This window comes from Triturus cristatus, chromosome 5_1, assembly GCF_964204655.1.
Source record: "Triturus cristatus chromosome 5_1, aTriCri1.1, whole genome shotgun sequence".
NCBI lineage: Eukaryota > Metazoa > Chordata > Amphibia > Caudata > Salamandridae > Triturus > Triturus cristatus.
In genome coordinates, this window is record NC_140587.1 from 485,854,429 (window position 1) to 485,882,315 (window position 27,887).

The 27,887-nt window shown below is 41.7% G+C and overlaps 1 protein-coding gene across 6 annotated transcripts in view; it reads left to right on the top strand.

Moving 5' to 3' along the window:
• The window catches only part of RMDN1 (regulator of microtubule dynamics 1), a 505,792-nt gene that overhangs the window by 385,065 nt on the left and 92,840 nt on the right, over nucleotides 1-27,887 (top strand). For all 6 annotated transcript variants that reach the window (XM_085605329.1, XM_085605328.1, XM_085605327.1 and 3 more), the window contains one exon: nucleotides 12,066-12,096. In XM_085605329.1, coding sequence (XP_085461455.1) covers nucleotides 12,066-12,096 — 31 coding nt within the window. The remainder of the gene's footprint in view (nucleotides 1-12,065; nucleotides 12,097-27,887) is intronic.

A 27,887-nucleotide genomic window follows, 5' to 3' on the forward strand; every position in this document is an offset into this window, starting at 1 on the left:
CATAAAAATCTGCTGCAAATACATTTACCTCGCTGTTTAGATCAGCTTCTCCGCTGATAACTTCATCTTAGAAGAAACTTGCTGCAGGTAAAAAAGATGTTTGTCCTTCGAGACTCATATACTCTGTACTTTGTTCTTTCATCAATTCCTTTGGCCCATGTTCTGGCTAAACTATAGATAACACAGTGAAGAGCCTCTGCTTTCTGATCAGTTGTTGAAGGTGGACGAGGGGTAGATCTTTTAAGTAGATGGGCATTGTGTCTTGTTGTCATCGCTTTCTCAGAAGAATTGGATTCTTCTTGTGATTCACTGGTTTCTGCAAATTGTTTGACACATTTTTTTCAGGCTTTTTTCTATTGTATATGACTTTTAGCACTTGTTGTTACATTGATAAAAAATTCACCTATCAGTTTCAAACTTTTGTCAACTTGGTCTTGCTGTATTTCTGCAGCACCTCGAACTCTCTTCTATCCAGCCACAGTTGATGTTAGTTTTTGTTTCAGCTTAGTATGGCATATGAGACATTTTTCTTTGTTGAAGTGGTCCTCAGATTTTGTAGTTATCGACACTTTGTCAGGAGGAGAAGATCTTCTGCTACAACCAGCTTCACTCATGTTTACGAATTTGAAAACCTGGAACAAAATCAATATTAAAATAAATTACCAATATGATGGCTAAAACACATCATTATATAGATGCCATTTTGAAAAAGGGCAGAAGGGTTGCTCTGAGGAGTTATTTTCAGTCTCTATAAGACTGCAACACATCCGCCATTTTTAAAAATGTCGTCCAGAAAAATTCGGCCCAAATGAGCAATGTCTAGCCAAGGTAAATTACTTCTTTAATGATACAAAAACACAAATCAAAAATTAAAATCTTTGGACAGCAGTTTTTTACAGAGGTATATCAAGGGGCCAGGACTATACTGGGAGGATAAACCTGGCTAGCAAATGAGTCAGAAACCTCAGTTTTATCTTTAATTAGAATCTTTTTCACTTTAAACAAGGTGCTCCAGCAAACAAATAATGTAGCCTCCGGATGTTAAAGTAAGTTTATTCTTCACATAGACATGCAAGAATCCTCGTAGATATCTATTTTGTCATCTGATAATTCCTGTACATTATGGTTCTTCTGCAGTCTTTTGCATGTTGACAAAGACTGAAAACTAAACAAATGTATGGGTAGCTGAAAAGCCAGGAAGCTAAAGAGCAACTTTTTTGCACATGGTCCAGCATATCTGAAGGTAAACCTATTTATAATACTTGGGAGCCTGCATTCCCTGTATAAAGGTCAGTATCTAATTTCCTTATTACAGTTGAAATCTGTGACTAGAAATATTTTAGGCTGCCTGAGCCTGACCTGTTTTAAACCAGTTCTGCCACTCATCACACCTCCAGAGCTGGAATACATATCCTTCTATAGGAGAGTTAACAAACCAGACAGTGGCCTGCCTCTGAGCACAGCAAGGAACAATCAGTGTTAACTGCTGTTCCCTTAGTATGGATAGTTATCTGCGAGTGGACAAGAACGGTTGGCAAAACAAAGTCTGTGACATCTCTTGTTGCCTGTAATAAAGCTGCTCAGCTGTAGTAAATTATTTAATTGTGTTGTTGGCATCACAACCTCTTCTGCTGGAGCCAACAGCCAGCAGTCAAGAGGATAGACAGGACATTGATAACTAAAGCTGCTGTTTAAATTAAAAAACTGTTCTAAGTTTCTAATTGAACAATGATCAGCAGAAAGGGAACATTTGTGGTAACATGTTTATTCTTTGCATACTTTAGGCTAACATAGGAAAACGAGAATCTCTATGCATGATTCTACACATTCTGAGCTAGAACTTTTTATTTAAATCTGACTTTCAACTTAAGCTGATTGTAAATATCTGTTTATGGCATGCTTAAATTTGCACTTCAGATTCTTCTTGTCTGCAAACATCCTATCTCTTTTGTATGAAGAGCAGCACCTAGGGATATAAACTGTTTATGGGAAGGGTCTGGTGTGACCATGTATTATAAGGAATAAATAAACCCCACCACTTACTATAAGGATATTTTAAATCACATTGGAGTTCCATGACCATAAAGGAGGAAATAACAGGGAATTTTGCACAGCACTATTAGATAAGCTGGCCCCATTCACGCTGCAAACAGACAAGTTCCTACTTGTAGGGGACTTCAACCACCATCTGTAGGCTCTCGCTAATGTAGAGTCGGCCTGCCTGCTTGCAGCCATGGAGTCCCTTGATCTCTCTTCTAGAGTAGTTAGCCCAACTCATTTGGCGGGTCATGTATTGGACACCATCTTTTCAAACATCTCAGATCTAATAGTGGAACCTCCGCAGAGGGTAGGCTGGACGGACCACTCGGTACTAAGCTTTTACTGGGCCCCCTTAAAATCGTGTGGTCTTCCCCAACCTCGCAAAGAACTCTGCAGAGCTTGGAAAAAGGTGACAGCCTCCGCCTTTAGCAGTGTTTATACTCCTCCTGCTATTATGAACTGCAATGATTGTGACATGGCTTTAGAATTATTTGAGTCCTCTATAACAGATGTCCTTGACTCTATTGCACCACTTAAGATGGTAAAAATCCACCCCTATGTAGGGTAAAAGAAAGGAAATGGAGAAAATCCAAATCCGAGCAAGATGAACGGTGTTACAGAGAGGCCCACAGAATTTATATAAATAGCTGTAAGGCAGCCAGGAGAACCTATTTAGGCTCTCGCTTCATGGGAGCCAAAGACTCCTCACAGGAGCTCTTTGCCATCCTGAAGGAGTTTACAAATCCACGGGCGAATAATCCACTCCTGCCATCCACACAGGAATTATGTGATCACTTATCGACCCACTTCACTAATAAGATCGATACAATATATCACTCCTTCGGGCCTGAAGAGGATGTTTATGAGAGAGCCCCCCTTCAGGGAAACCCCTGCTCCTTGAGCTTACAATGCTTCCCCATCATTACTGGTGAGCAGGTGGGTGTTCTACTGTCTCAGGCGAAATCCGGCTCTGCTTCAGACCCGGTACCACCTGCGGTTATGTCTGAGCTAACCCCGGTCTTAGATGACACACTTGCAGACATCTGTAACATCTCATTAGCAACGGCCACTTTTCCATGCAAATGGAAAAATGCACGCATTAAGGCCCTGCTCAAAAGGGCTCTAGCAGATCCTACTGATCTACAGAATTACATGCCAATCTCCCTTATCCCTTGTTGCTCTAAAATCATGGAGACACTAATCAACCGACATCTTTCTAGCTATCTAGAGCAGAACAAAATGCTAGATTCAGCCCAGTCCGGCTTCTGTGCATCCTTCAGCACCGAGACCGCCTTACTAGAGGTTACTGATACGCTAAGGATGTCACTGGATAAGGACTCTCCAGTTATGTTAGTGCTGCTCGATCTGTCGGCAGCCTTTGACACCATCTCTCATCGTATCCTGTTGAACAGGCTTCGAGAGATTGGTGTCAGAGGTCTAGCCTTTAAATGGATTCAGAATTATCTGTTCGACAGAACACAATGCGTCCAGTTGGACTCTTTTGTGTCACATACAGCTGCGGTGGAAAAGGGGGTTCCACAAGGCTCTATATTGAGCCCCACCTTATTCAACCTATATGTCGCCCCCTTGACCTCAATCATCAGAAACTGTGCGTTTGAAACCATATCCTACGATGATGATACGCAGCTGATAGTGCACATAGAGGACGACCCTGCAGTAACAAAAGCTAAGTTCATAAACTGTATGACTAGCATAGCAAGTTTGATGATTAAGAACTTTTTGCAACTTAACTCCTCCAAAACTGAGATACTGTTGTTTGGCAAGGCAGAAGAACTGGTGGCCATCAGAACTAGGAGAAGCTCCTTCCCCAAGAGGGTGGGCTAAGAACCTAGAGTTAGAATAGACAATAAGCTATCAATGGAAGAACTCTCGCAGGCACCTGCACCTGCTTCGGGACCATGCGGATGCTCGGAAAGAACTTCCCCTGGATCCCGCTAAACGCCAGAAAGGCCCTCATTCAGTCGCTCCTAATCAGCCGCCTTGACTATGGCAACTCTTTGTTGGTAGGAATTAGGGAAGACCTGTTATCCAAACTGCAGGTTGTGCAAAATACGGCAGCACGTCTTGCCCTTAATAAACAAGCACAAATCACTTCCCTTCCTCTCCTACGCCAACTACATTGGCTTCCTGTTAGGAAACGAGCTATCTTCTAGCTGCTATGCATGGTCTATAAGTCCCAGCATGGAACGGGACCGTCTTACTTGACTAATAAAATTGAACGCTATCAACCTGGACGACAACTCAGATCCAGCAATCGCAGCCTGCTCTGCAGCCGGAGAAAAAGGAAAGTCAAAATGGGTGGTTGTGCGTTCTTTTATCTAGCTCCCAAACATTGGAACAAACTCCCTGAACAAATCCGTGCCTGCCCCAACCTTCCACAATTAAAAAAAAATGCTCAAGACCTGGCTATTCTAAAGATTTTATTTTACATTTAGCCTTCCATCTCTGGCGCCGAGAGATCCCCCTGGGGAAGATTTGTGCGTCATGCAAATTAGTCTAAAGTTGAAGTTAAAGGAACTTATTCCACCAACTACCCCAGCTGCAGCCGTGCTACTAGATGCTGACAAAGCGTTTGATTACCTGGAATGGTCCTTTTTACAATCCACGCTCCGAAGAATAGGTATTCCAGGGACGTTCACCTCCATTCCATCCTACACGCGGGACCATACAGGGGTGACCGCTATCGCCCTTGTTGTTCGGTATAGCACTGGACCCACTTGTACATCACTTACGAGAACGACACATTTACAGAGGTCTACAACTGAAAACTGGCCCTCTGCTCATCACATTATATGCTGACGACTTTATTCTATATGTTAAACAACCCAGTGACAATCTCAATTCCATACTTAGAGAGGTGGTTAGATTTGGGGCGTTGTCTGGCCTTCAGATAAACTGGGGCAAGTCTGAGATGCTTCCACCGACCCCCTGCACTGGGATAATTGACACTGAATACCCTCTGGTAAGGTGTGAGGACTCAGTAAAATATTTGGGGATACATATCCATAGAGATCCAGAGCAGATTCTGCGACTAAACTACGGAACTGCGCTCGATAAACTGACTAGTCAAGTAGAACGCTGTTCCAAACTGCCTATAGCAATGGCAGGCAGGATTGCTATAATCAAAATGGTGATGCTGCCAAAATTTCTCTACCTGTTTCACAATATACCTATTCCATTGACCTCCACCTTCTTTACAACACTACGCACACCACTACTGCACCTAGTATGGGGCAATAAACAGCCTAGGATTAGATGGGATACGTTGATGCCACCATACGAACTCGGTGAGTTTGGGGTGCCAAATTTCCAAATGTACTACCTAGTGGCCCAGTGTAGCTTTGCTAGGCACTAGTATCACCCAGATACAAAATCCCATACACCAATCCAGAACCGCATCTCCCATACCCGATCCCACTCTCTGCAATTTTACCAGAAGTCTGAAACACAACCCACAGGATATTCAAACTGTCTCTACAATTAGCTGGGCATGGAGAAAGTTAGCCACCTACTCTATTCACAAGCTCTCCCGCTGGCGGGCACATGGTTGCCCATCGCACAAGTGGAAATCATTAGGCGCATACTTACTAAATTTTCCCTTGACACAATGGGAAACCTATTCCCCCAGGGCCAAGTGTTCTCCCGGACAGAAGACGCTTGATTACACAGTGCGACACTGATGGACCATTTCATAATACACAGACTACAAAATGCGCATCGCGCACAAATCCACAGTTACCTACTCGAGCCACAAGATTTTACCCCCCTGACTCTGCTCATCAAAGACCCAGGCGGCGAGCACCTTATGTCTAAACTATACAAAGCTTGCATCACATTGATCCCCACTAATAATACTGGAATAAGGCGGGCATGGGAGCGGGATTTAGGTCACGCTATATCCGACAAACACGTAAAATCTCCATGAACCATCACCACAAGTTGTTACATTTTAAATTCTTATGGTGGGCATACATCACCCCCCCACAACGCACTCTGTATGGATAATCTCGTCCACACTCATGCCCTAAATGTTAGGCTCCCCATGCACATTTTTTACACATGACCTGGACTTGCCCCAAAACAGCCGGATTCTGGGTAGCTGTTTACATCGAACTTTCATGTATGATACACCAGGCGCTTACACCTGACCCATTATAGGTGCTACTCATGTTATGCACACTGCTCCAAAAGCAGGGTGTAGATATGTGGCTATAACTTTGATGCTAGCAAATAGTGAAATAGTTATACGTTGGGGCAGCAAACATCCACTGATGCTGAAGTGCTGGATTGCCAGCTTAATTTTCTGCAGCACCAATAGTGACATATACGCTCAACTTCAACCACCTACCTCACGCCTGCGCAACATTTGAGAACCACTGCAAACATATCTTCTCAAAATACAGAATGATTCAGATCACACTCCCGAACCTGGGGCTTAGCAAGACACACAAACAATGCCTACGCCTTGCTAGTGACACACACTTATGATCCCCACATCAGTTCACTCAAGCAGTGGGTACACAATTGGTAGAGTTGCGAAAGGGGTAAAGCATTATTAATGACTGCAGATTACGAACTGTTATGAATGCAGTCTGTAATGTAACACGGTGTGGAAATATATGTCTGTCATAAACCTATGGTTTGTTAACTAAGTAAAAAAAGGAAAATAAAGTTAAAAAAAGAAAAAAAAAAAGAAAAAAAAAGATATATATATATATATATATATATATATATATATATATATATATATATATATATATATATATATATATATATATATATATATATATATATATATATATATATATATATATATATATATATATATATATATATATATATATATATATATATATATATATATATATATATATATATATATATATATATATATATATATATATATATATATATATATATATATATATATATATATATATATTACCTACTGGCGGTCGCCAGTAGGTAGTTATAGTTAGGACCACGTTTCCATAGGAAATCCGCAACATTCTATTTGGAATAACTTTGGCGCCGGTCGACGAATCCTCGCGAAATTTTCAAAATAGGTGGGGCGCTACGCTCCGCTCCTACCCTGAAAGTCTCGGGGGGATTCGTCAAGCGGGGGCTGAGATAAAAGGGGGGTCCCAAAACGCGTTTTTCCCATGCATTTTTCCATAGGACCTTTAGACACAGCTACAGCCCGAACGGCTGAACAGAATTTAATGAAATTTGTCAGAGAGGTAGTCCTCAGGTCAAGGAAGTGCCTTTTGTAGGTTTGGTGTAAATCTGTTCAGTAGATTCTGAGAAAATAGCCTTTAAATCAATATATATATCTGTGGCAGCTTACGGTGCGCTTACGGTGCGCTTACCGTACGCGTACGGTGACGTGCGCGAGCGCGATTCTGATTGGTCGTTAGATCTTAGTAAACATTCGAATCGGTCGAAACCAGGAAGCGGCGGCCGCCATTTTCTCTCTCGCACTCTGACAGGGGGCTGAAAAACAAAGTGCAAAAACATGTAAAAGGGCTGTTTAGACAGCTCCCAAGCACCTAGCCATGTCGAGGAAGTCCCCAACAATCCCCCAAACGAAAAAAGGCAATTTTAATTTTTTCGAAAATTTCGCCGATTACGCTTACCGTACGCGTACGGTGATAAATATTTAAAAAAAAACCCAATATCCACACTCTCCCTACCCCGTGCGCAAACGGTGCCCGAAGGACACCATTTGCGCATGGCTCATATATATATAAAAAAACATATATTTTACCTTTCACAACGATGCTCATCATATGTCCTCCATGTGCGCACGGTGCGCGAAGCGCATCGTACGTTCATGGCCCATCTAGCGTAACGTGGGCACGCGGTGGAAGAAGACATGGGCAAATAAGTGTCTAAATACAGTATTAGCATCAGCAGAGGATTACGGTCGCGTGAGTTATAGTTGCCTACAGTAACTATAACGGGGGAATTTCATTGGTTTTTTATCAGTAAAATGTCCAGCTAACTATAACATGTGTGAAACCTATGTTTTTTTCAGTGAATATATATATATATATATATATATATATATATATATATATATATATATATATATATATATATATATATATATATATATATATATATTCCACCAATCCCGCTTCTTTGAAAAACGGGCTGACACATGCTCAGGTACGATTCTGGAAAGCTTTATTTTCACCATCAGGGCACATCATGCTCGGTTAAAAGTTCGCCATTGCTGTAACACCTGGCAGACGCGTTTCGGCTTGGTTGCCTTCCTCAATGCCAGCTTAGTGTGACAGAGAAGCGCGCACAGGGATTTAAAAGCTCAAAAGTTCACACATCAACTGTGGTTATAGAAAGGGGACTGCGGGTGTAAGATAGTACTCACTCCGCCTGTTGTGCTTTGTCCCCTTTACAGCACGATAGATTAAAATCCCTGTATGCAGCAGGATGTTGGCCAAATCTTGCTGCTGGTGAAGAAAAATATAGTATATATAAATAAAGGAACTTGGCCTTCAGCCTCATTCCTAGATGGTCACTCAACTCCTCTGTGGCTTGTAAGATCCCAATAATATAAGGCAGGGGTACTTTATCTCAAACATTACACACTTAGAGCAGTATATAGTTAAGTTGTTGATCTAAAGCTAGCAGTAGATTCTTGGTAGTGGATCGCTGACTATATGAAGCCATCTCTGACCTCCTGCTTATCAGGAAAATGTTAAACTCCCATTTCTAAGTGCCTCTGAGTTAAATGGGGCTGCCATGGCAAGTGCTGGTTTATACACATGAAAATGACTTTACTTAGAGCTGTAATACATAAACCACCAACATAAATTCAGATATAGCCATTCTGGGGGCATTTATTATTGGATTTTGAAGCACATTTGTGTGTCACCTTGAGTACATGTTTGCACGTGTTTTAAAAAAATTACTTTCAAGAAGTGTCATTGGATTGAAATTTTCAATATAATCTGGAGGGTACAATATAGACAGAGGCTGTTTTCAAATCTCTGTGAATGATTGGCTCACTGAATATCCTCGCAATCAAATTGTTCCATTGTCAGCAGAGCTAGTATGATTATATTAAAATATAACTGTAGGAGTGTGTAGCAAATTCACTTTTTCTACAGGGTCGCCCCAGAATTTTCTCATTTTTCTGGACCCTGTTTTTGCTGACTTAAGGACTCTATGCACCTTACCATTGGTATACACTAGTAAAGTGCATGTGCTCCCTCTCTAAAAAAATATTCTGTATATTGGAACTCCCTATTTTTAACTTTCCTGTAAGACCCCTGCGAATGGTGCCTAAAATGCTCCTATGACAGGCAAAGCTCAAAGTTGTTTAGGAGCTGTAGCTGTATTTGCACCAGCCACATATAACAAAAATCTGTCTTTTCTAGGAACATCATTGTTCTCTAGCTGGACTGCAACGTCAATGCACTGCAATGACATATGTCAGATGAAAGTAACTTTGCCATGCAGGAGAAGCATATCTCTATATATTCATAAATCGCCCTTACAGTGTGCCTTTTAAGTCTACATGACTCAGTACTAATGTATAAAAATAAGGCACCCTATACATTAGGGTTAGTGTGTCGTCACAGTTAAATTAAAGCCCAAAACTATTTCACTGTGTAAGCCTTGTAGACTGCCTAATAAGTAAGTTTAGATGGGATTAAAATGTTAATTCCCTATGTCTGTTTAAGAAAAGGCTAGAAAATATTTCAAAGTTATTTCTTGCTTGGTTTTTAAAATCTAATTTAATGGTGAAATCAGATTTGTGATACCTTAGTAACTTTAGAAAAATGCACTTTAGGCTACCTGAGCCAGAGCTGTTATAAAATTAGTTGTTATTGAAATCAACAAGAGAGGGAGGGAAAAATTAGGAACACTCTCAGTCCCCAAGGTAAATCTAATCATATCAACAAAAGAGTATGCCTTGCAAACAATGAATGTAGAGCATGACAGAAGGATCCGAGTTGGATCTTTATAAAGCCCTCACACACCAACCTGGTTGGTGACATGCTTCATCATTGGGCCCCACCAGGAGAGGCTGAGTGCCACCCTGGTGTGTTACAACGCCAGAATTACTGCGGAGCTGGTTATTGGTGTGTGGTGAATAGTGAAGGATTGAATGTTAAAAGTATCACGATTGTGTCAAAAAGAATAATTTTATTAGTGGCCAATCGGACACAGTAAAAACAAAGTGTGGGACGAAATGCTGAATAAATTGTTCAGCAGAGTCCACTTAAGAGGTGGTCAATATGTTTCTGCCTATGTGTTATAATTTTAACAGGCATTCTTCAGGACCATTAAGTGTAGACCCGGCGGTATGGGCGCGCTAAGGCCCACCCTGACCTGAGGTGCTCAATGTGAAAAAAGATAAAAGGTGTAAAAATCTATATACACGTGTCATCTGGTATCCCTCGTACATGGGAGGAACAGAGTTTATTCTGGTTGGACATAAGGGCTTTATAAAGATCCAACTCGGATCCTTCTGTCATGCTCTACATTCATTGTTTGCAAGGCATACTCTTTTGTTGATATGATTATAAAATTAGTTGTGCCACTCATCAGACCTCCAGAGCAACTATTCTTTTCTAGGAGAGTTAACGAGCCTCTTTCAGAGGACAGTGGCCTGCCACTGAGCCGAGAAAGGGCCAATGGATGTTAACTGCTGACCACTTAGCAGGGATTAGTTATCTGCGAGTGTACAGGAACAGATGGCAGAACAAAGTCTCAAGGACTTTTAACTTCTACTGGCATCCAGGTACTGGAATTGCTCTTCAGGGGTTCGTAGTTGACCTCCTGTTTTCCTGCTTTTGAGAACCTAAAAGGTAGGCTGCTGATTCCTAAAGGGCCCAGCTGACCCTTGAGGACTGGACCATGTAGGAAACTTGCCTGAAGAGACACCTGGTGCCTAGACGCCTGCCTTGAGGAGCTGGGGCTGCAGGATTGACCAGGAGCAACTTCCCCAGGATGGTGCAAAAGTTGGGACCTTGTCATGTTTTCATGGGTGTTTGTTGCACTATAAACTGGATCAGCTGGACCTAACAGCAAAGATATCCGGCTTTGTGCTGCCTGGCCTGGCTACACCTTGCTGCCGAGCCCTGCTTGAAGATTTTGACATCCCAAAAATGACTCAGTCCAAAGGTAAAACTTTGGACCAGTGCAAGGGGGCAAATCTTTCCGACACACAAAGCGACCTTGCCAGCTATGAAATCCAGACTTTTCACGCTAAGAGATTTTGGTGTCAAAACTAATTGTTTTGGCAACATATCAATGAAATGTGATGCTTCAAGATTCCCTTTTGGGCCCCAATCTTGCACCTTGCCCCAGTGAAATATTTCAACTAATTCATAAGGTAAAATCTTTTACAGGGATGACACCCATGGTGTATCTGACCTCCGCTCCCTCGTGGTTGGGTAGGAATTGAGCCTAGGTCCCAATGTTATTCGTGTTGCATTATTTAACTTTACATTTTTGGTACCCCCTCCTAAATTAATTATCCTGTTACTCCGTTTTCGAACATATTTTGGTTTTGCGCTGGTGGCATGGCGAAACTCCATTGCTCTCCTGCTAAATAGCCATCACGTAACAGACATTGGGAGACACGGATATGGGAATAACATGGAGACGAAAATGCACCGTAGAGAGGCCCAGAGGTCTGCAAAGCCATAACAATCATATATGTGCGTTGTAGAAATTTAAAGAAACGATTTTTGATATAAGCTATGGAGCAGCTTACTTAACAGTGATTTGTCAACTTAATATACTTTTATTGTTGTTTTAGAGTTTCGATTTTAAGCTTGTTTCCTGGTAGCTGCCACTGCTTTGCAAAGAAAATATATATTTAAAATAAATAGTATACTATCTTTTGCCTTAATCGTGGAACCTTTCATAAATATATTGAATTGTGTTTTGCAATGGCTGGTAGGCTACGCTAGGAGTCTAATACACGTTTGAAGCCAGATACTAATGGCATATTTTGATCTTTGTAGGCGCTGAAACTCTTCGAGAGAGCAGAAGAAGGTACTGTATATTTCTATGTCCCTTTTAAACGTTCTAGCTGAGCTGCTTAATCACGCATTCCGCTTATATGCAAATGCTATTAATACTGGACTTAGCTCTTCCATTGGCTGTTTTTCCCCTTCAGTCCAACTAATAGTGGTTCATTTATTGCACCAGGTCTTTCGGGTTTTCCAGTAGAGATCTTGCATTGCCAAATTCAATGGCAAACTTAACTTCGACTCACTGTTCCAGTCAGCAAATCCCCCAGACCCAACTAAAATATCATCTTTTTAGACATGATTCATAGAGGTAGGAAGCACCAAACACTATTTGATGAAAGACTCGCTATCTTAGGAACAGTGTTAAAAATAAAAGTATTAATGCCAGAGATTGATAAAAAGGTGAACATTGTGTAACCATTTTTGCTATGTTTGGCTTTTGAATACTCTTTTGGGCTGAAAAGTGAGTTTACAAATACTGCAATCTTGTAACCACAATAACTACCTTTCCTCTTCAAAAAAAATCACATATCCGTTCAGCCACTACATGTACTCCCTCACGCTACTGTCACATTACAATACCTTGATCCGAGCCCCTCAACCCCACTATACGTTTATCAAAAGCTACAAACTGTACCAAAGCACCAAGATGTCTGTTAAATAATAACCCTGATGACCGTACCCTGTATTTAATGATGTTTGTACATTGTGGAGGCTGTAGGAATGAAAATAGCTCTGTTTAAAACAGTCACAGAACATAATTAGTGGTTCTCAAAGCGAAATGAAACCTGAATAGAACATACAAACCTGGCCTGCAACAGCACATTGCTAAAAAACACAATGTCCATAGACAAAAATGACTCAAATCTAACCAAAACCACCTCCAAAATAATAGAGACGTCCTAATAAATCTCCCACCTAAACGTGCCTCTCCTGGGTAGTTTGTAGCAGCTAAAAATAAAAGGGTTGTAAGGATGTACATTTCCTTTGTACCATGATAACTTTTTTTTAGTTTAGGAGAAATGTTATTGATGCAAGATAAAATGTAGTACAATATAATGTAGAAATTTAACATAGGAGAAATAGGTATGCAAACAGGTGAGGCAATATAAAGGAAAAGGAAGAAAGAAACGAGAAGAAGAAAAAGCAAGGGCAAACAGTTATCAATATATCATAACTACTATATAGTTGTTAGCAACAATTACTAATAAACATAAGAGGTATAAGAAATCTGAACAAAATGGCAAAAGAAAACATTTGTAAGAAAAATATATACATATACATAAAAACTTACTCATGGAGGTTTAGAAACTTCTTCAATTCGAGGGTCATGAGTTTGCGAGGAACGTGCAGATACATCAAGAAAATGAGTAATAGGTGACCATAGGCGGTCTCTTTTTATTGCGAGGGGAAATAGGGTGAACATATGCTCTATCTAATCTATGGTTATAGCAAAGCCCATACCACCAAGCACGATAGGAATGACTGGAGTTATCTTTCCATGCCCTGGTAATCTGTTGAAAAGCAACTGCAAGAAGTAGGTCACTGATATGGAAATTGTGAGGGTGTGAATTCCAATAATCAGAAAGACTACCTAGAAATATGTTAATAAAAGAGAAAGGGATTTGGGTATGAAATATGATATTAATCTGCAACCAGACTTGTTTCCAAAAATTGTGAACACGAGGACATACAAATAACATATGTTTTAAATCTGCTGGAGTTACGTTGCAGGACCAGCACGAGGGGAAAAAGGTGGAATTCATTTTGTCTAATGAGGTAGGAGTAAATAAAAGTTTGTTGTAAGTGTAAAACAGAGTTTGAGTGGTATTAGCGGCACGGGAAGATTTCCTAATTTTAGTCCAAATCTTATTCCATGTAGAAATAGAAAAGGAGGATAAAGGTCAATCTCCCAGAGTAGTTCCACTTCAGTTTTTCTCCCTAATAGGTGAAAAAGGTGATAGAGATTGGTAGAGTTGAGATGCAGATGGGGTGAGGGATAAGATGGATAGAACGTGTGGGGGTAGAGAGGAAGGGTGAGTTATATGTGTCATGGTGTGATAAATTGTTTGGATTAGAGAAAGTAAGGAAGTGTATTTAGAAAGAGATGATGGTGGAAAAGAGAAGTGTGTTTGGGCAGAAGTAAAGGACATCCAGGAATCTTCATGACGAAGTTGATAAACCCAATGAAATCCTTTAAGATTCCAATCTTTCCAAAATAGAACTTTGTTATGCAGTTTAATATCTTTAGTATACCATATTGAAGATTGTAGGAATTTGTCTGAAGAAGAAAGATGATTTGTGAGTAAAGGTTTAAGAAAAGGAAGCAGGACGACGAGAAAAAGCTACGATTTCTTGAAAGGAGAAGGAATGAAAAAAGGATTTTTCAACGGTAGTCCATAATGGTAGAGACAGGATATCATCATCTTCTAATAGGAGTAACGAGGTCTGTTTGAGAGAGAAGGTGGTATGATATATCTGGAAATCTAGAAAGTTGATGCCTCCTAAAAAGTTTAGGTGTTTTAGATTATGTAAGGAGATGCAAGGTACTTTCTTATTCCATAGAAATTTGGATAATATGGAGTATATCGTTTTAAAGTAGGAAGGAGCAATATTGATAGGGAATATAAAAAAGAATAATAGGGACTAACATCATTTTGATCGTGTCAAGACAGCCCCACCACGATCAAAACAAAGGATTCCATTTGGATGTAGTAGATCTCAAAAAGGGACTGAAGTTCTTTCAAATTAGTTAAAATTGAATCTTTAATAGAGGGTTTAAACCACAGCCTAAGTACTTAATTTTATCAGCGTTCTATTTGAAACCAGATAGAAGGCCGGGAGAGATGATTGAGGACGAAATAAAGAGTAAAATATCATCTGCGTGATTTGAGAGTTTGAGCGAATCTTTAACAAAAAAGGTTCCAGAGCAAGTATAAAAAGGAGTGGGGAAAGAGGGCTGCCTTGTCACACTCCACAGTATATCTGGAAATATGGCTAAAGACCATTTGAGAGTACAGAGAAGACTGGAGAAGAATAGAGTAAAGAAACATAATTTATAAAAGTAGTATCAAAAGCTTTCTCAGCGTCTAAAGAAATGGAGGCTAATCTTTATAAGATCTAGCTTTAGTAAGGACATTGAAAAAGAGCCTAGTATTATGAGAAAGGTGCCTTCCTTTAATAAAACCACACTGTTCAAGGCCAATTAACAAGGGCAGCAGTTTCGCTAAATGAAGTGCTAGGATTTTAGCAAACATCTTATAATCTAGATTAATTAAAGAAATAGGTTGAAAGTTTTTACACAGAGTATGATCTTTGCCGTCTTTAGAAATTAAGCATATTGGGGCTTCTTGAAAAGATCCACCAGATTTTCTAGAATAAATAAAGAAATGAAACAATTGATACAATTTGGGAATAAGAAGACAAGAAAAATGAGAGTAAAATTCAATGGTGAAACCATCAGGTCCTGGGACATTACCCCGTTTGTTAGTATGAATAGCATTACTGATATCTGATTCTCTAATGTCATCATTTAATACCGAAAAGTCTAGATCCGGAGAAGAAGGACGGGTAATAGAGGAAAGATATTGAGAGATTTTGTCTGGAGAGAGAGGATTCAGGAGTATAAAGAAATTGGAAGAATTGAGTAAATTTGAACAAAATGTCCTCATTTTTGTAAAGCATGTGATTATTAGAGTCAAGGATAGAACTAATTTTTAAATAATTGGTTAGAAGTTTCCCGGCTTTATTTTGGCCTCCATAATATTTGGCGGATGATTTAAGTAGAAATGAATTCGCATTGTCTGTAGAAAGTTTGTTAAATTCGAATTTGGCTCGAACACGTTCATCTAAACAAGATTTAGAACCAGTAACAGAAACTGAAAGTTCTAAACGTTTCATTTGTGTCATAAGATGCTGTAATTTGTAAGGGAAGACTTCTAACGATGGGATACAAAAGGAATAATAAAATCCCTGGAGGCCGCTGTAAATGACTCCCAAATGATCTGAGGGGATATAGAAGGGGTTTCATTTTCAGTAAAGAAAGTAGTGCCAAATAATTTAAATTTCTCGGTAAAACTAGGATCTAGAAGAAGAGAGTAGTTAAATCTGGTGCCTTGTATGGGAAAAGAGAGGTCTAGGCTTAAAGTAACTGGTGCGTGATCAGAAATTAGAATAGAACCAATGTCAGAATGTATAATATGTTGGGTGAGTGATTGAGAGGCAAACAGGTACAAGAATGTGAAAAGTGTGCTGCGGAAAAGAAGGTATGTTCTAAAAGAGTAGGGTTACATAAGCACCATGCATCTACTAATGACTGTTGCTGAATAGTGGAAGTAAACTGGGAGAACATAGTAGAAGGGATAAATTTAGAAGTTGATTTATGATCAACAATCGGGTCCATAACCATATTACAATCACCACCAACCAATAAAAAATCATCTTGAAAGGACATTAACTTGGATAAAACAGTGGGCCAAAAAGTGATATCTGGAGCAGTAGGGGCATAGAGATTAAAAAAGGTCATAGGGATATTGTTAAATAAAAAATGAGTCAAAAACCCATCTACCTGAAGCATCTGATTCTTGAGTGACACTCTGCAAATCAAGACGTTTATCACACAGAACGATAACGCCATTTCGATGACCTGTTCCTGGGGAGGCGAAAACATTTCCTACCCACAATCTTTTAAGTATAGGAATTTCTTTATCCACAACATGCGTTTCTTGTAATAAAGCTATATTACAGTTTAAGTTAGACAAATGGGGTAGAACCCTCTGACGTTTGATTGGGGAACCTAAACCTTTAACGTTCCATGAAACTGTCAGAACCCCACAAGTCTTACCTGTTGTACTCGTGGAGCTATCTCGCAGGGACGCCGTGAGCAACCTCCACCGTTCCCCTCCCTACCTGATCCAGGTGAAGAATCAGACCCAGGCACGGAGGAGACCAGGGAAAGATGCCTAATGGGACCGGGGGAAAGAAGTTGTCGAAGAGGATCAGAGGAGGAGTCACGCTAGAACGGGGATGCTCTCTGAGGTATCGCCAGCTAAACAGAGGAACAACAATGATTAGTGCACCTGCTTTCCTTTTGTGGATCACACGTACAGGCGCAACAATCATACCATAATACAGGGCTGGTAGTAGGAGTCAATAGTCACCTGGCATCTGATGGTTTTAGGTCCCTTCGTGGTACTCCAGATAGAGGGTTGTCTTGGTGATCCCGACGTCTTACGTGCAGAGGGTCAAGGGCCGTCATACATGCTTACCAGACAGCAGCATGTGATGGAGCCAACAAACGCGCTCCTGCGCGGTGAGGGGGCAAAGGAGACAAATACGTGCCCACGCTTCCCTGTGCGTGTCATGAAGGTAGGTACAAATGCGCTCCTGCGCGGTGAGGGGACAAGGTAGGCAAATACGTGACCACGCTTCCCTGTGCATGTCACGAAGGTAGGTACAAATGCGCTCCTGCGCGGTGAGGGTACAAAGTAGGCAAATACGTGACCACGCTTCCCTGTGCGTGTCACGAAGGTAGGTACAAATGCGCTCCTGCGCGGTGAGGGGACAAAGTAGGTAAATACGTGACCACGCTTCCCTGTGCATGTCACGAAGGTAGGTACAAATGTACTCCTGCGCGGTGAGGGTGCAAAGTAAGCCCGTGACCACGCTTCCTGCGTGTGTCATGGAAGGAGTCAGGATTTAAGGCGCTCCGGCGCGGGGAAGGGGAGGCAAGAAGGCCCGTGACCACGCTTCCTGCGTGTATCACGGAAGGAGTCAGGATTTAAGGCGCTCCGGCGCGGTGAAGGGGAGGCAAGAAAGCCCGTGACCACGCTTCCTGCGTGCATCACGGAAGGAGTCAGGTTTCAGGCGCACCGGCGCGGTGAAGGGGAGGCAAGAAAGCCCGTGACCACGCTTCCTGCGTGTGACGCGGCATATACCTGCAGGGGGGAGTCGTAGGAAGTTCGTGGTTCTCTTCCACGAGAGTCCGGAGGCGGTAAGTCAATAGGTGGAAGCAGGCGGCCAAGCAGCCACACGTCTCAGTACTGGAAGCACTGACGGGAGTGGCCGCCGTGGTTAAATGCGGCCTCACCCGGAAGTGCTTCCTATGGTTTTCGTGAGCACTAGACGGCTGACCTGAAAGCGGTGCGTGCTCCGAAAACCGGAAGTTGGTTTCCTGCCGTAGAGCACCCCCGGCTGGGACCATGACAGAAACAACCTTTAACGCCATTTATGAGAAGTAATACAATATACACATTGCATAATAATATGTATAACAATTAAGAAGTGCAGAACATCGAAAAATATTAATGAATAGCACAATAAATATGTAGTCATGCCAATAATTATTAATAACAAGATAATAAAGAATAGTAGTTATGAAAAGTGATATGAGTGAAAGAAAAGAAAGGTAGAAGAGAGAAAAGAAAAAGAAGAGAGAAGAAAAGAAAGGAGTAAAATAGAAAGAAAGAAGAAAGAAAAGACAAAAGAGAAATGCATCAATGAAGAACAAGGAATTTCAGAAAGAGGAAAAAAGGTGAAGAAGATACACTAAAAGAGAGAATAAATAAGTAAATTAAAGAAGTAAAACTAAATCGAAGATTCAAAAACATACTGACACATTACAAATAAGATAAAAAGAGGAGGGGGTGAAGCCACATAAGGAAGATGGAACAACTAACCGGGGACTCAGGGCGGATCGGGGAAGGAGGGCAACGTCCAGAACAGACCAGGGATGACATAGATTGTATACGTATAATAACTGCACCTAGTGGACAAAAAGAGAAAAAATATGACAAGTGAGAGGTACACATTAGATATGCTAGAAAACATGAAATAGACTGAGAGATAAAACAACAAAATATTTTAGAGTGAAAAAGCACAAAAAGACATTATGAAGACAAAAGTTAAACAGGAGCAGATCGAGATATGTCCATTACATCCTTGCGGCAATTATCCAAAAATCTCTGAAGCAAAACAGGGTCTTCATAGGCCGTCGTTTTATTTCGATATTTAACCTTGAAGAGGCAAGGATGGAAAAGTCCAATATGAGCATTAGGAGCACGAAGATATTTTTTCCGACAATCTGCTGTTGCCTTGTCATAATCCTGAGCAAAAACGAGAGGATCCTTGCCAAGTGACACGTTCTTTAGCTTTAGCAGCTTGCAAGACCCGTAGTAAGTCTGTATATTCTAGAAACTAGATAATGACTCCTCTGGGTTTTGATGAAGAGGACATTAAAGTTGGAATCCGACCCAAACAATGAGCTCACTGAATGTTCAAAACAGGAGATGCAAAGAGATTGAGGTTCTGTGGAAGAAATGACTTACAGAAAGAGATGGGAACCGAACCTTCCAAACCTTCTGCCAGGCCATAAATGCGCAGATTGTTGCGTTGATTATGGTTTTTAAACATTTTCCACTTGTTTCTGGAGAGAGAGAATATCAGATTGCATGGAAGGAACCTGATGTACTGTGGAAATATGGATTTTTCTGATCAGTTATGTCCCCTATCTTGGACCCCAACGGTTTCATGTATGAATCACAAGTACATGTATGTTCCCTCCAGTTCCAGTTATGAAGACGCAAACACATGTGCGTCCACCGTCAACATGTCCTCTGTCAGATCCGCCATGAATAGGTCGGATATTTCATTCCTAAGTATGAAAGGCCACCGGCTTTATATGGTTCACTTATGCCATTTTACAGTCCAGGCAAGTAGGCCCTGATTCTGTCATCAAACTCTTCTTGCCTTCTGCCTCTGAAAACTCCAGTCTGAGCCTGCATCTGTGACCATGAACTTTGTCTCATTCTCTGCGCGGCTCACGAAGCCTGACATCAGCCTATTCTCTGCCAAGAACTGTATTTCACCTTCGAGTTATCTGCTTCGCTCCTCAGCCGATGCATTCCTGTCTAGTAGTTTAAGTAAACATTCTTCCAGCTACCGAGCAAAGGCTCGGCTTCTCTGTCTTTATGCAAGTAATTCATAGCCCTGTTACCATGGAAGGTTTCTGCCCCTTGCATCTCATATAGACACTTAGACGCTTGTACACGCACGCACAGGCAGTATAGAATAGATTCTGTCTGAGAGTCCTTCTTTTGTGGATAACATAGTTCTTTAAACATAGGATGTTAGATATGATTTGGGATTAGGTTGACTTGACCCCCCAGACTTTTTGTCTCCACATATAGAGCTAAATGTCAAGTCCCCTTCACCCCCTAGTTGCACGTCAATCACACGTCATGCTGCTGCGCGCGCATCTATGCCAAGTATTATCTTATAGATCCACCTATATATGACATCATAACCAATTATGTTCCTTTTTACTCCTTATTACGCCCATTTTCGGTTACGCATGTGAATCGTCATTTTCCTTATCAATTGTTACGCCTACCGCATTCGCTTCATTGTAATGTATGTTCTATAAAAGTCATTTCTTGTCAATAATGTATGTACTTCACTTCCTGAACCCCCGTGGTGATGGAACTTGGAGCAACCGATTATAATCGACCATTGGAATAAAGCCCATTCCGAACCTCTAATACCACGGATTCTGCCTCTTATTTACTGAGCTATTTTATTATGTTTCTGTATCAAATTAAGTCCCGGTAATTAAATTATTTACCACATGAATGGCGCCCGAACAGGGACACTTTCTCATCTCACGCGCCGGCGGTGAGTTGCAGGCCCGGTCTCCTGCCACAGCTGGACGGACAATAACGCGTACCAGCAGGATTTCCTGTATCTCCCTCCGGTCAAGCGGGGGCGACTGAGGCTGCGATCAACACCCAGACGAGGCGGTGAGAAGTGCGAAGTATCCCGACCAGAGCCTAGCTGAGAGAGCAAGATCCGAGGTATACAGAGGCCCACCAGTTCCCGAAGTCCGAAGTCGAGTCCAGTTTCCGACGAGTCGAGTCGAGTCCAGTCCGGTTCAAGTTCAGTTCAGTTTCCGAGGCCTTCCGTTTCCGAAGCTACCCGGTGAGTACCATTACTGGGGAGGCATTTCTGACGTGCACATAGGTTGTGCCGGTCAAGACGGGTTTGGGTACACAAATCCGGTCTGCACTGTTTCAGCAGTGTATCTGTACTGTTTAGCAGTATATCTAGTATATCAAGTATATAAATTCAGAATAAATCAGTTAAAGTCGAGTATTATGTTTTTGTGTTTAAGTTTTCCTTAGACCGTCATCATTATTGATTGCTCAGGTAAATGTTAAATGTTAAATGTTTTAAGTACGTTCTGCATATTGTGGTGTGAATGACTGTTCATTATCGTGTTTACTGTATTAAGTTTGTTCAAAATCAAGTATCAGATCAGTTCTCAATATGCCGCTCTTTTCGAAACTAAGACAGATCACTACAAGAAAAGGGGTACTCGAAGAAGCCGTTCCTATTCCTCCTAGGGACACTCCAGGGTACTTCATGTATCATAAACATGACTTAGACGCTATATTATTTCTTGATTTATGGGTAGACTACACCAAGGAATTACCAGAAAGTCAGAGGTGGCCCACAGCGGGAACCTGGGATGCAGAGTGCATCATGAAAGTAGAGGAAGAGTTATGGAAAAGGAAAGTCAGACAGTCACAGAAAGACGCCGTTGAGTTATGGCGTAAAGAATCTCATAGACGTACAGAAAAAGCACTCCGACAGGAAGAACAGAATAAAGAGAGTTCAAATAAAGTTCGAGAAAATTTATTAATTGAAGAAGGTATCCGAGTGAAATCAGAACAAGTAGACAGACAAAGAAATGCCCTTATGAATGGTATGTATCCCCTTCTGGCCGAAGGATTACCTAAGGCTACTCCAGAAATACCGAAAGACTTGCCACCCCCATTATTCCCAATAAAGGTACATCCTAAGGGGCATCCTAGAACCGCAGAAGATGTTTTTCTTTCCTCATATTTAGATGACGCAGCTCCCGAATATGCTAATTCCGCCCCACATAGACCGCATACCAGGGAGGTTCAACGCCAAGATCCAGTACCCGTATCCCTACAGCAACAGATCGTGTCACAAGTTCCGGCAAGCACATCTGTTTCTGCATCTGTTCCTACAGCTACTTCTATAGCTGTGTCCACACCTATAGTTGCTGTGTCGCGTTCAACGAATCCTTTCACACCCGACACCCCAGATGGGGCTACGGGAGGTGCTACCAATATTTTTTCTACGCCACCCAGAATAAATAAACTTACCTTTCAAGAGTCAGCACATTCACGTACCCCCAAACTCATAAATGCCCGTACGCTTAAGGAACTTCTTGTAGATTGTAGATATGACCCTGTGCCCGGCAAAGAGGACGAAATGACCCTGGCATCATTGCGTATCAGACGAGCCGCAGTGTATTTAGGGAAGTTACCAGGAATGACTGCGCATCTAGATAAAATATATCATTTTGTCCAAACAGGGCGAGATTCAGAATGTATTAACAGAGCTATGGAATACCAGAAAGTGGAGATACAGGGGGAACTGTTACGTTTCCTCATAAATTGTGTGATCAGAAATCAAGACCGACCGGGGGTAGACCCGGAAGCAATGCAAATTCTTACCAGATGGAGCCAGAATATATCAGAAGGTAGACATGATAAGCAAAATTGTATAATAGCCATGTGCCGAAAGATCCGTAAAGAAATAGAACGCCTACACGAAGAAAGATTAGCGGTAGACCAGTTCGAACAAAGCGAGGAGGAAGGGTTAGGACTGCCCGCAGGACAGTCAGACACCATAGCCTATGTAGGTAGAGGAAGATCTTGTAATAGTAATAGATGTCTTATTGACCCGATACGTCCGATATGTCCAGATAATAACAGGAATTTCCAAATACCTATAATTAATATAAGGTCTAACGAGCATTCGTTCCAAGCCGCCGACAAATTACTCCGAGAACGAAGGGGTTATCATTTTCTCGATTCTATGGATGAACAAGATTTAGCTAGGTCAGCTGTCCATTGGGTGGACAGTCCCGGAAAATATAGTGATGATACAGTAGCACGCACATTTTTGAATCTCACCCCAGATGAACAGCGGTTAGCTGGGATTTATATGATTCAACAACTCCTTATACTATATCAGAGTCAGCATTCGGACCCTGGTCCCTTACCTGACATATTGACTGAATTGCTCATGAATAGATGGAGAGGTTCAGGTACTAAATTAATTAAAGAAATTCTAGAATCAAGAAAGCAGTATATTCTTTTTGTATGTTCAGAACGTGTCTCATTGCCCATCAAGGAAAGAACCACGTATTACATGGATAGACAGAATCCCTTACGAGAAGTGCACCCAATAAAAGGCGAGGACAATGAGTTTAAACGCGTATTTGTATATACGCCCATATCGAAAATAGAATTGTTGGAAATGAAGAAAGTGGTACCCAGCCATGACAAAGATCCAGCGGGTTTTCAGCGAGAAATTAAAGACATGTTACTCATGGGAGAGTATACCTATCCCGACATTATGACAATATTAAAGGTATTGATGCCTGCTGGCATTTATGAGAAACTCAGGGAAAAAGAGTGGGAGGTAGGAGACCAAAAGATAGAATGGTCAGTATTAGAAGCGGAAGAAAAGGCCCAAACTGCAGGAGCAGGACTTGGGGATAAAACTAAAGCGCTACCAGGTTTATTAGTACAGGTACTGCCACGTTTATTAACTACGAAAAAGGAAGATTGGGGTACAATTTCAGCCTGTAAGCAGAAGCAAGATGAAGACACTAGTGATTACTATGCCCGATTTGAAAAATGTTTTGGTATAAATAGTGGCATAAAAGCAAGTAGCGAATCATACCCGCATCTGTTTGTAACAAAATTAGTAGAAAATGCCCTGCCCCAAGTAAAGAATAGAGTATTAAAATTCGAGAGTACCTGGCAAGGTAACACTCCATCACAAATGTTACAAATGTTACAGTACCATCACAATAGAATTAGAGAGGAACAAGAACATGAACACAGACGCATGAAAGACACGAAAATGAAAATGCTAGTTTCCCAGACAGTTCCAGCTGAAGGACATAAAAAGGGTACGACACATTCCAGTGATTCAACAGGACCTGTAAAAGGGACATGCAACTATTGTAAAAAGCCAGGTCATTATGTACACGATTGTCCAGTTTTGAAACATAATATCGCCATAGGTAATACAAAAGAAAGACCACGGCCACCTAGACAGGATCAGAATGAACAAGGAGCTCCGCAGCATGCACAGTCCATGCCAGCTCCACCACAGTCTATACAGTTTGTGCCAGCTGCACCAGCGCTGCCCGTTGCTGCCACACAAACCACGACACGACAACTGTACCAGACCGCACAGTACGACTATCCTGATTACCAACGATACACATGAACCAGCCTAGAGAGGGAAGTTGACTTACCCCTTATCGAGATCCCTGTAGATCAAGAAGGACCTTATGTACATAGTGAATTATTAGGCCAAGACAGAAAATTTTTACTCGATACAGGGGCAAGTCGAACAACCATAAAACGTAGTGAAGTTCCAGGGGCACCCCTCTCAGGCTCACAGAATATCTCCCTTGGTTTTTCAGGAAAACCTATTGTTAATGAAGTATCACAGCCTCTTCCACTTACGATAGGACCCTTGACCCGAACTACAGATTTATTGCTTACTAAATCATGTCCAGAAAACTTGTTAGGAATAAAAACACTGAAAGCTCTAGGAGCTATAATATGTTGTTCTCCGGAAGGAGTAAGATTGTTTTTACGTGATTTTAAAGGTCACTATGTGTCTAGAGACATGGATCCCCGACTGCAGACTTTACCTGTACATCTATGGGCACAAGGCCCTACTGATGTTGGTTGCATGAATATTACACCATATCGAGTCACACTAAAGGCAGGAGTGGTACTACCACGAATGCGACAATACAAGTTACCACCAGATGCTGTAGTGGCTTTACTACAAATCATTGACGAGCTCATTGCCCAAGGAGTGGTTGTGGAAACAGACTCCAATGTATGTAATTCACCGATAATTCCGATTCTTAAACGAACAGATCCAAAGGCCCCGCCAGTATATCGATTGGTTATTGATCTGCTCGAATTAAACAAATGCATTGTGCCGCAATTTCCTGTGGTCCCAGATATCTCGTCATTACTGACAGCTATTGATTCCGAAGCAACATTCTTTACTGTAATTGATCTCAAGAATGCCTTTTTCAGCGTCCCAATAGATCCGGAAAGCCAATATTTGTTCGGATTTAGTTTAAATGGGCGTAGCTTTAAATTCTCACGCGCACCTCAAGGATTTACAGAAAGCCCCAGCATCTATAGCCAAGCACTGAAACGAGAACTCGACAGTATCCACATGCCAGTTAACACTGCTCTGCTTCAATATGTCGATGATCTACTGATCACCGCGAGAAGCGAACCCGAATGTGAGAAAGCATCACTGACAGTTTTACAATTTCTAGCCGAAAAGGGGCACAAGGTGTCCCCTTCTAAGCTGCAATTCTGTGTCCAGCGAGTTGTTTATCTTGGACACTCGCTGTCCAAGGAGGGAAGGCAGCTTACACCCGACCGCATTCAGTTAATAGATAACATGCCAATACCCAAGACACAAAAGGAGGTACGGGCTTTCATAGGCCTCACTTCATATTGTAGGCAGTGGATCCCTCAGTATGCATTTTTAGCAAAACCACTCATTCAGTTGACAACACAGGAGGCAGCCACATCGACTGTTCTCCCTTGGACTCAGGAACATACACAAGCTTTTGAAAGCCTAAAGAAAGCTTTATGTCAAGCACCTGTTTTAGCAACGCCATGTTACAGAAAACAGTTTACACTCTTTGTTACAGAACGCGAAGGTACTGCCTTGTCAGTACTCACACAGGAACAAGCAGGAGCACACAAACCATGTGCTTATTTTTCTAGTACATTAGATCCCGTAGCTCAGGCTTTGCCTGCATGCCTAAAATCAGTAGCAGCGACAGCTTTAGCAATAAGACAGAGCGACGCCATAGTGTTAGGACATCCATTGACAGTTCAAGTACCACATGCAGTAGAGGTTCTTGTAAATAGAACGCAAACACAACACTTGACTATTGCGCGACTCACTGGGTACGAACTAACATTGTTTCAGCCACATATAGAAATCAGACGTTGTAACACATTGAATCCTGCCACACTTTTACCTGTAATCGGAACAGACCCACTAGCCCATGACTGTATTGAAGTTATTACAATAACGACGAAACCTAGACAAGACTTAACCGATGTTCCATTGTCAGACCCAGACCTGACATTGTATGTAGATGGTTCATGTATGAGAACAAATACAGGAGAGTTAGTGGCTGCTTACGCAGTCACAACAGACACTGAAATAATTGAAACTGATCGCATAAATACCTTGTCAGCTCAAGCCGCAGAGCTTATCGCTCTGACACAAGCCTGTATTCAAGCCACAAATAAAAAAGTCAACATATACACTGATTCACGTTATGCATTCGGAGTTGTACATGACTTCGGCGTGCTGTGGCGAGAGAGAGGTTATTTAACTTCCCACGGTGCCCACATTCAGCACGGACCCCTCATTCATGCCTTATTAGATGCGATACATCTACCCACTGCAATATCAATTATGAAATGTAAGGCTCATACGAAGGTTACTGATATCATTTCTCAAGGCAATGATCTAGCCGACAGAACAGCTAAACAGACTGCTCAAACTCAAACCTCCGACATGACAAAGACAATAGTCCCGATGCCGACACATTGTATGACAGTTAAAGATCCTACTCTTGACGTAATTGACATACAGACACATGCTACACCAGACGAAATAAAGAAATGGACTGAATTAGGAGGGATCCAAACGGACCAAGGATGGATGATGAAGGAAAAGTCTGTGTGGTTCCTTCCTGATTCAATGGTCCAAGTTATAGTTAACACTATACATAGTCCAGCACATCTAGGAGAAAAAGCTATGCTAGACAGCATTCAACACATTTGGTTCAATAAACATTTGCGAGCAGCAGCCAAACAAAAAGTTCGTACCTGTATGATCTGTTGCCAGTTCAACCCAGGAAAAAGCGTTCCCGTAGAACAAGGTGGATTTCATCCACCTAATCACCCTTTTGAAGTACTCCAGATGGATTATATCCAGATGGAACGATGTCGAGGATTCAAATATGTTCTCGTAGTTGTCTGCGCTCTTTCCCGTTGGACGGAGGCATACCCGGTTTCAGATTACACTGCCCCGACTACTGCCAAACAGTTGGTTCGAGAATTCTTCCCACGATACGGTTTACCACGTGTTGTTCACTCAGATAACGGCCAGCCGTTCTCATCCGAATTAATGAAACATGTTTCACTTCTGTTAGGATATCAGTGGAAATTCCACTGTGTCCGACACCCCGAGGCAGCAGGTCTCGTAGAAAGACATAATCAGATACTGAAAATCAGATTGTCCAAAATATGCAGAGAGAAAGGTGTCGACTGGGTAGTAGCGTTACCAGTTGCACTCTTTTACATGAGAATGGTAGCACACTCTCGAACAGGGCTATCCCCGTATGAGGTGATCTTCGGCAGACCACCAAATATGTGGGGGACGCCTATACCACGCAAAATAACTGATATTGACTGTAATATGCTGACAGATTACTTGGCTTCCTTGATGTCTGCACTACAATCTTGTCGTTCACAGGTAACTGCAGCCTTTCCCGACAACACTGAGGTGAAACCCCATGACGTAGTTCCGGGAGACCTCGTTCTTGTGAGGAATTTTGACCGAAAGACTCAGCTGGAGCCCAGGTGGAAGTCACCCAAGTTGGTCCTGCTGACCACAAGGACAGCCGTGAAGATTGAG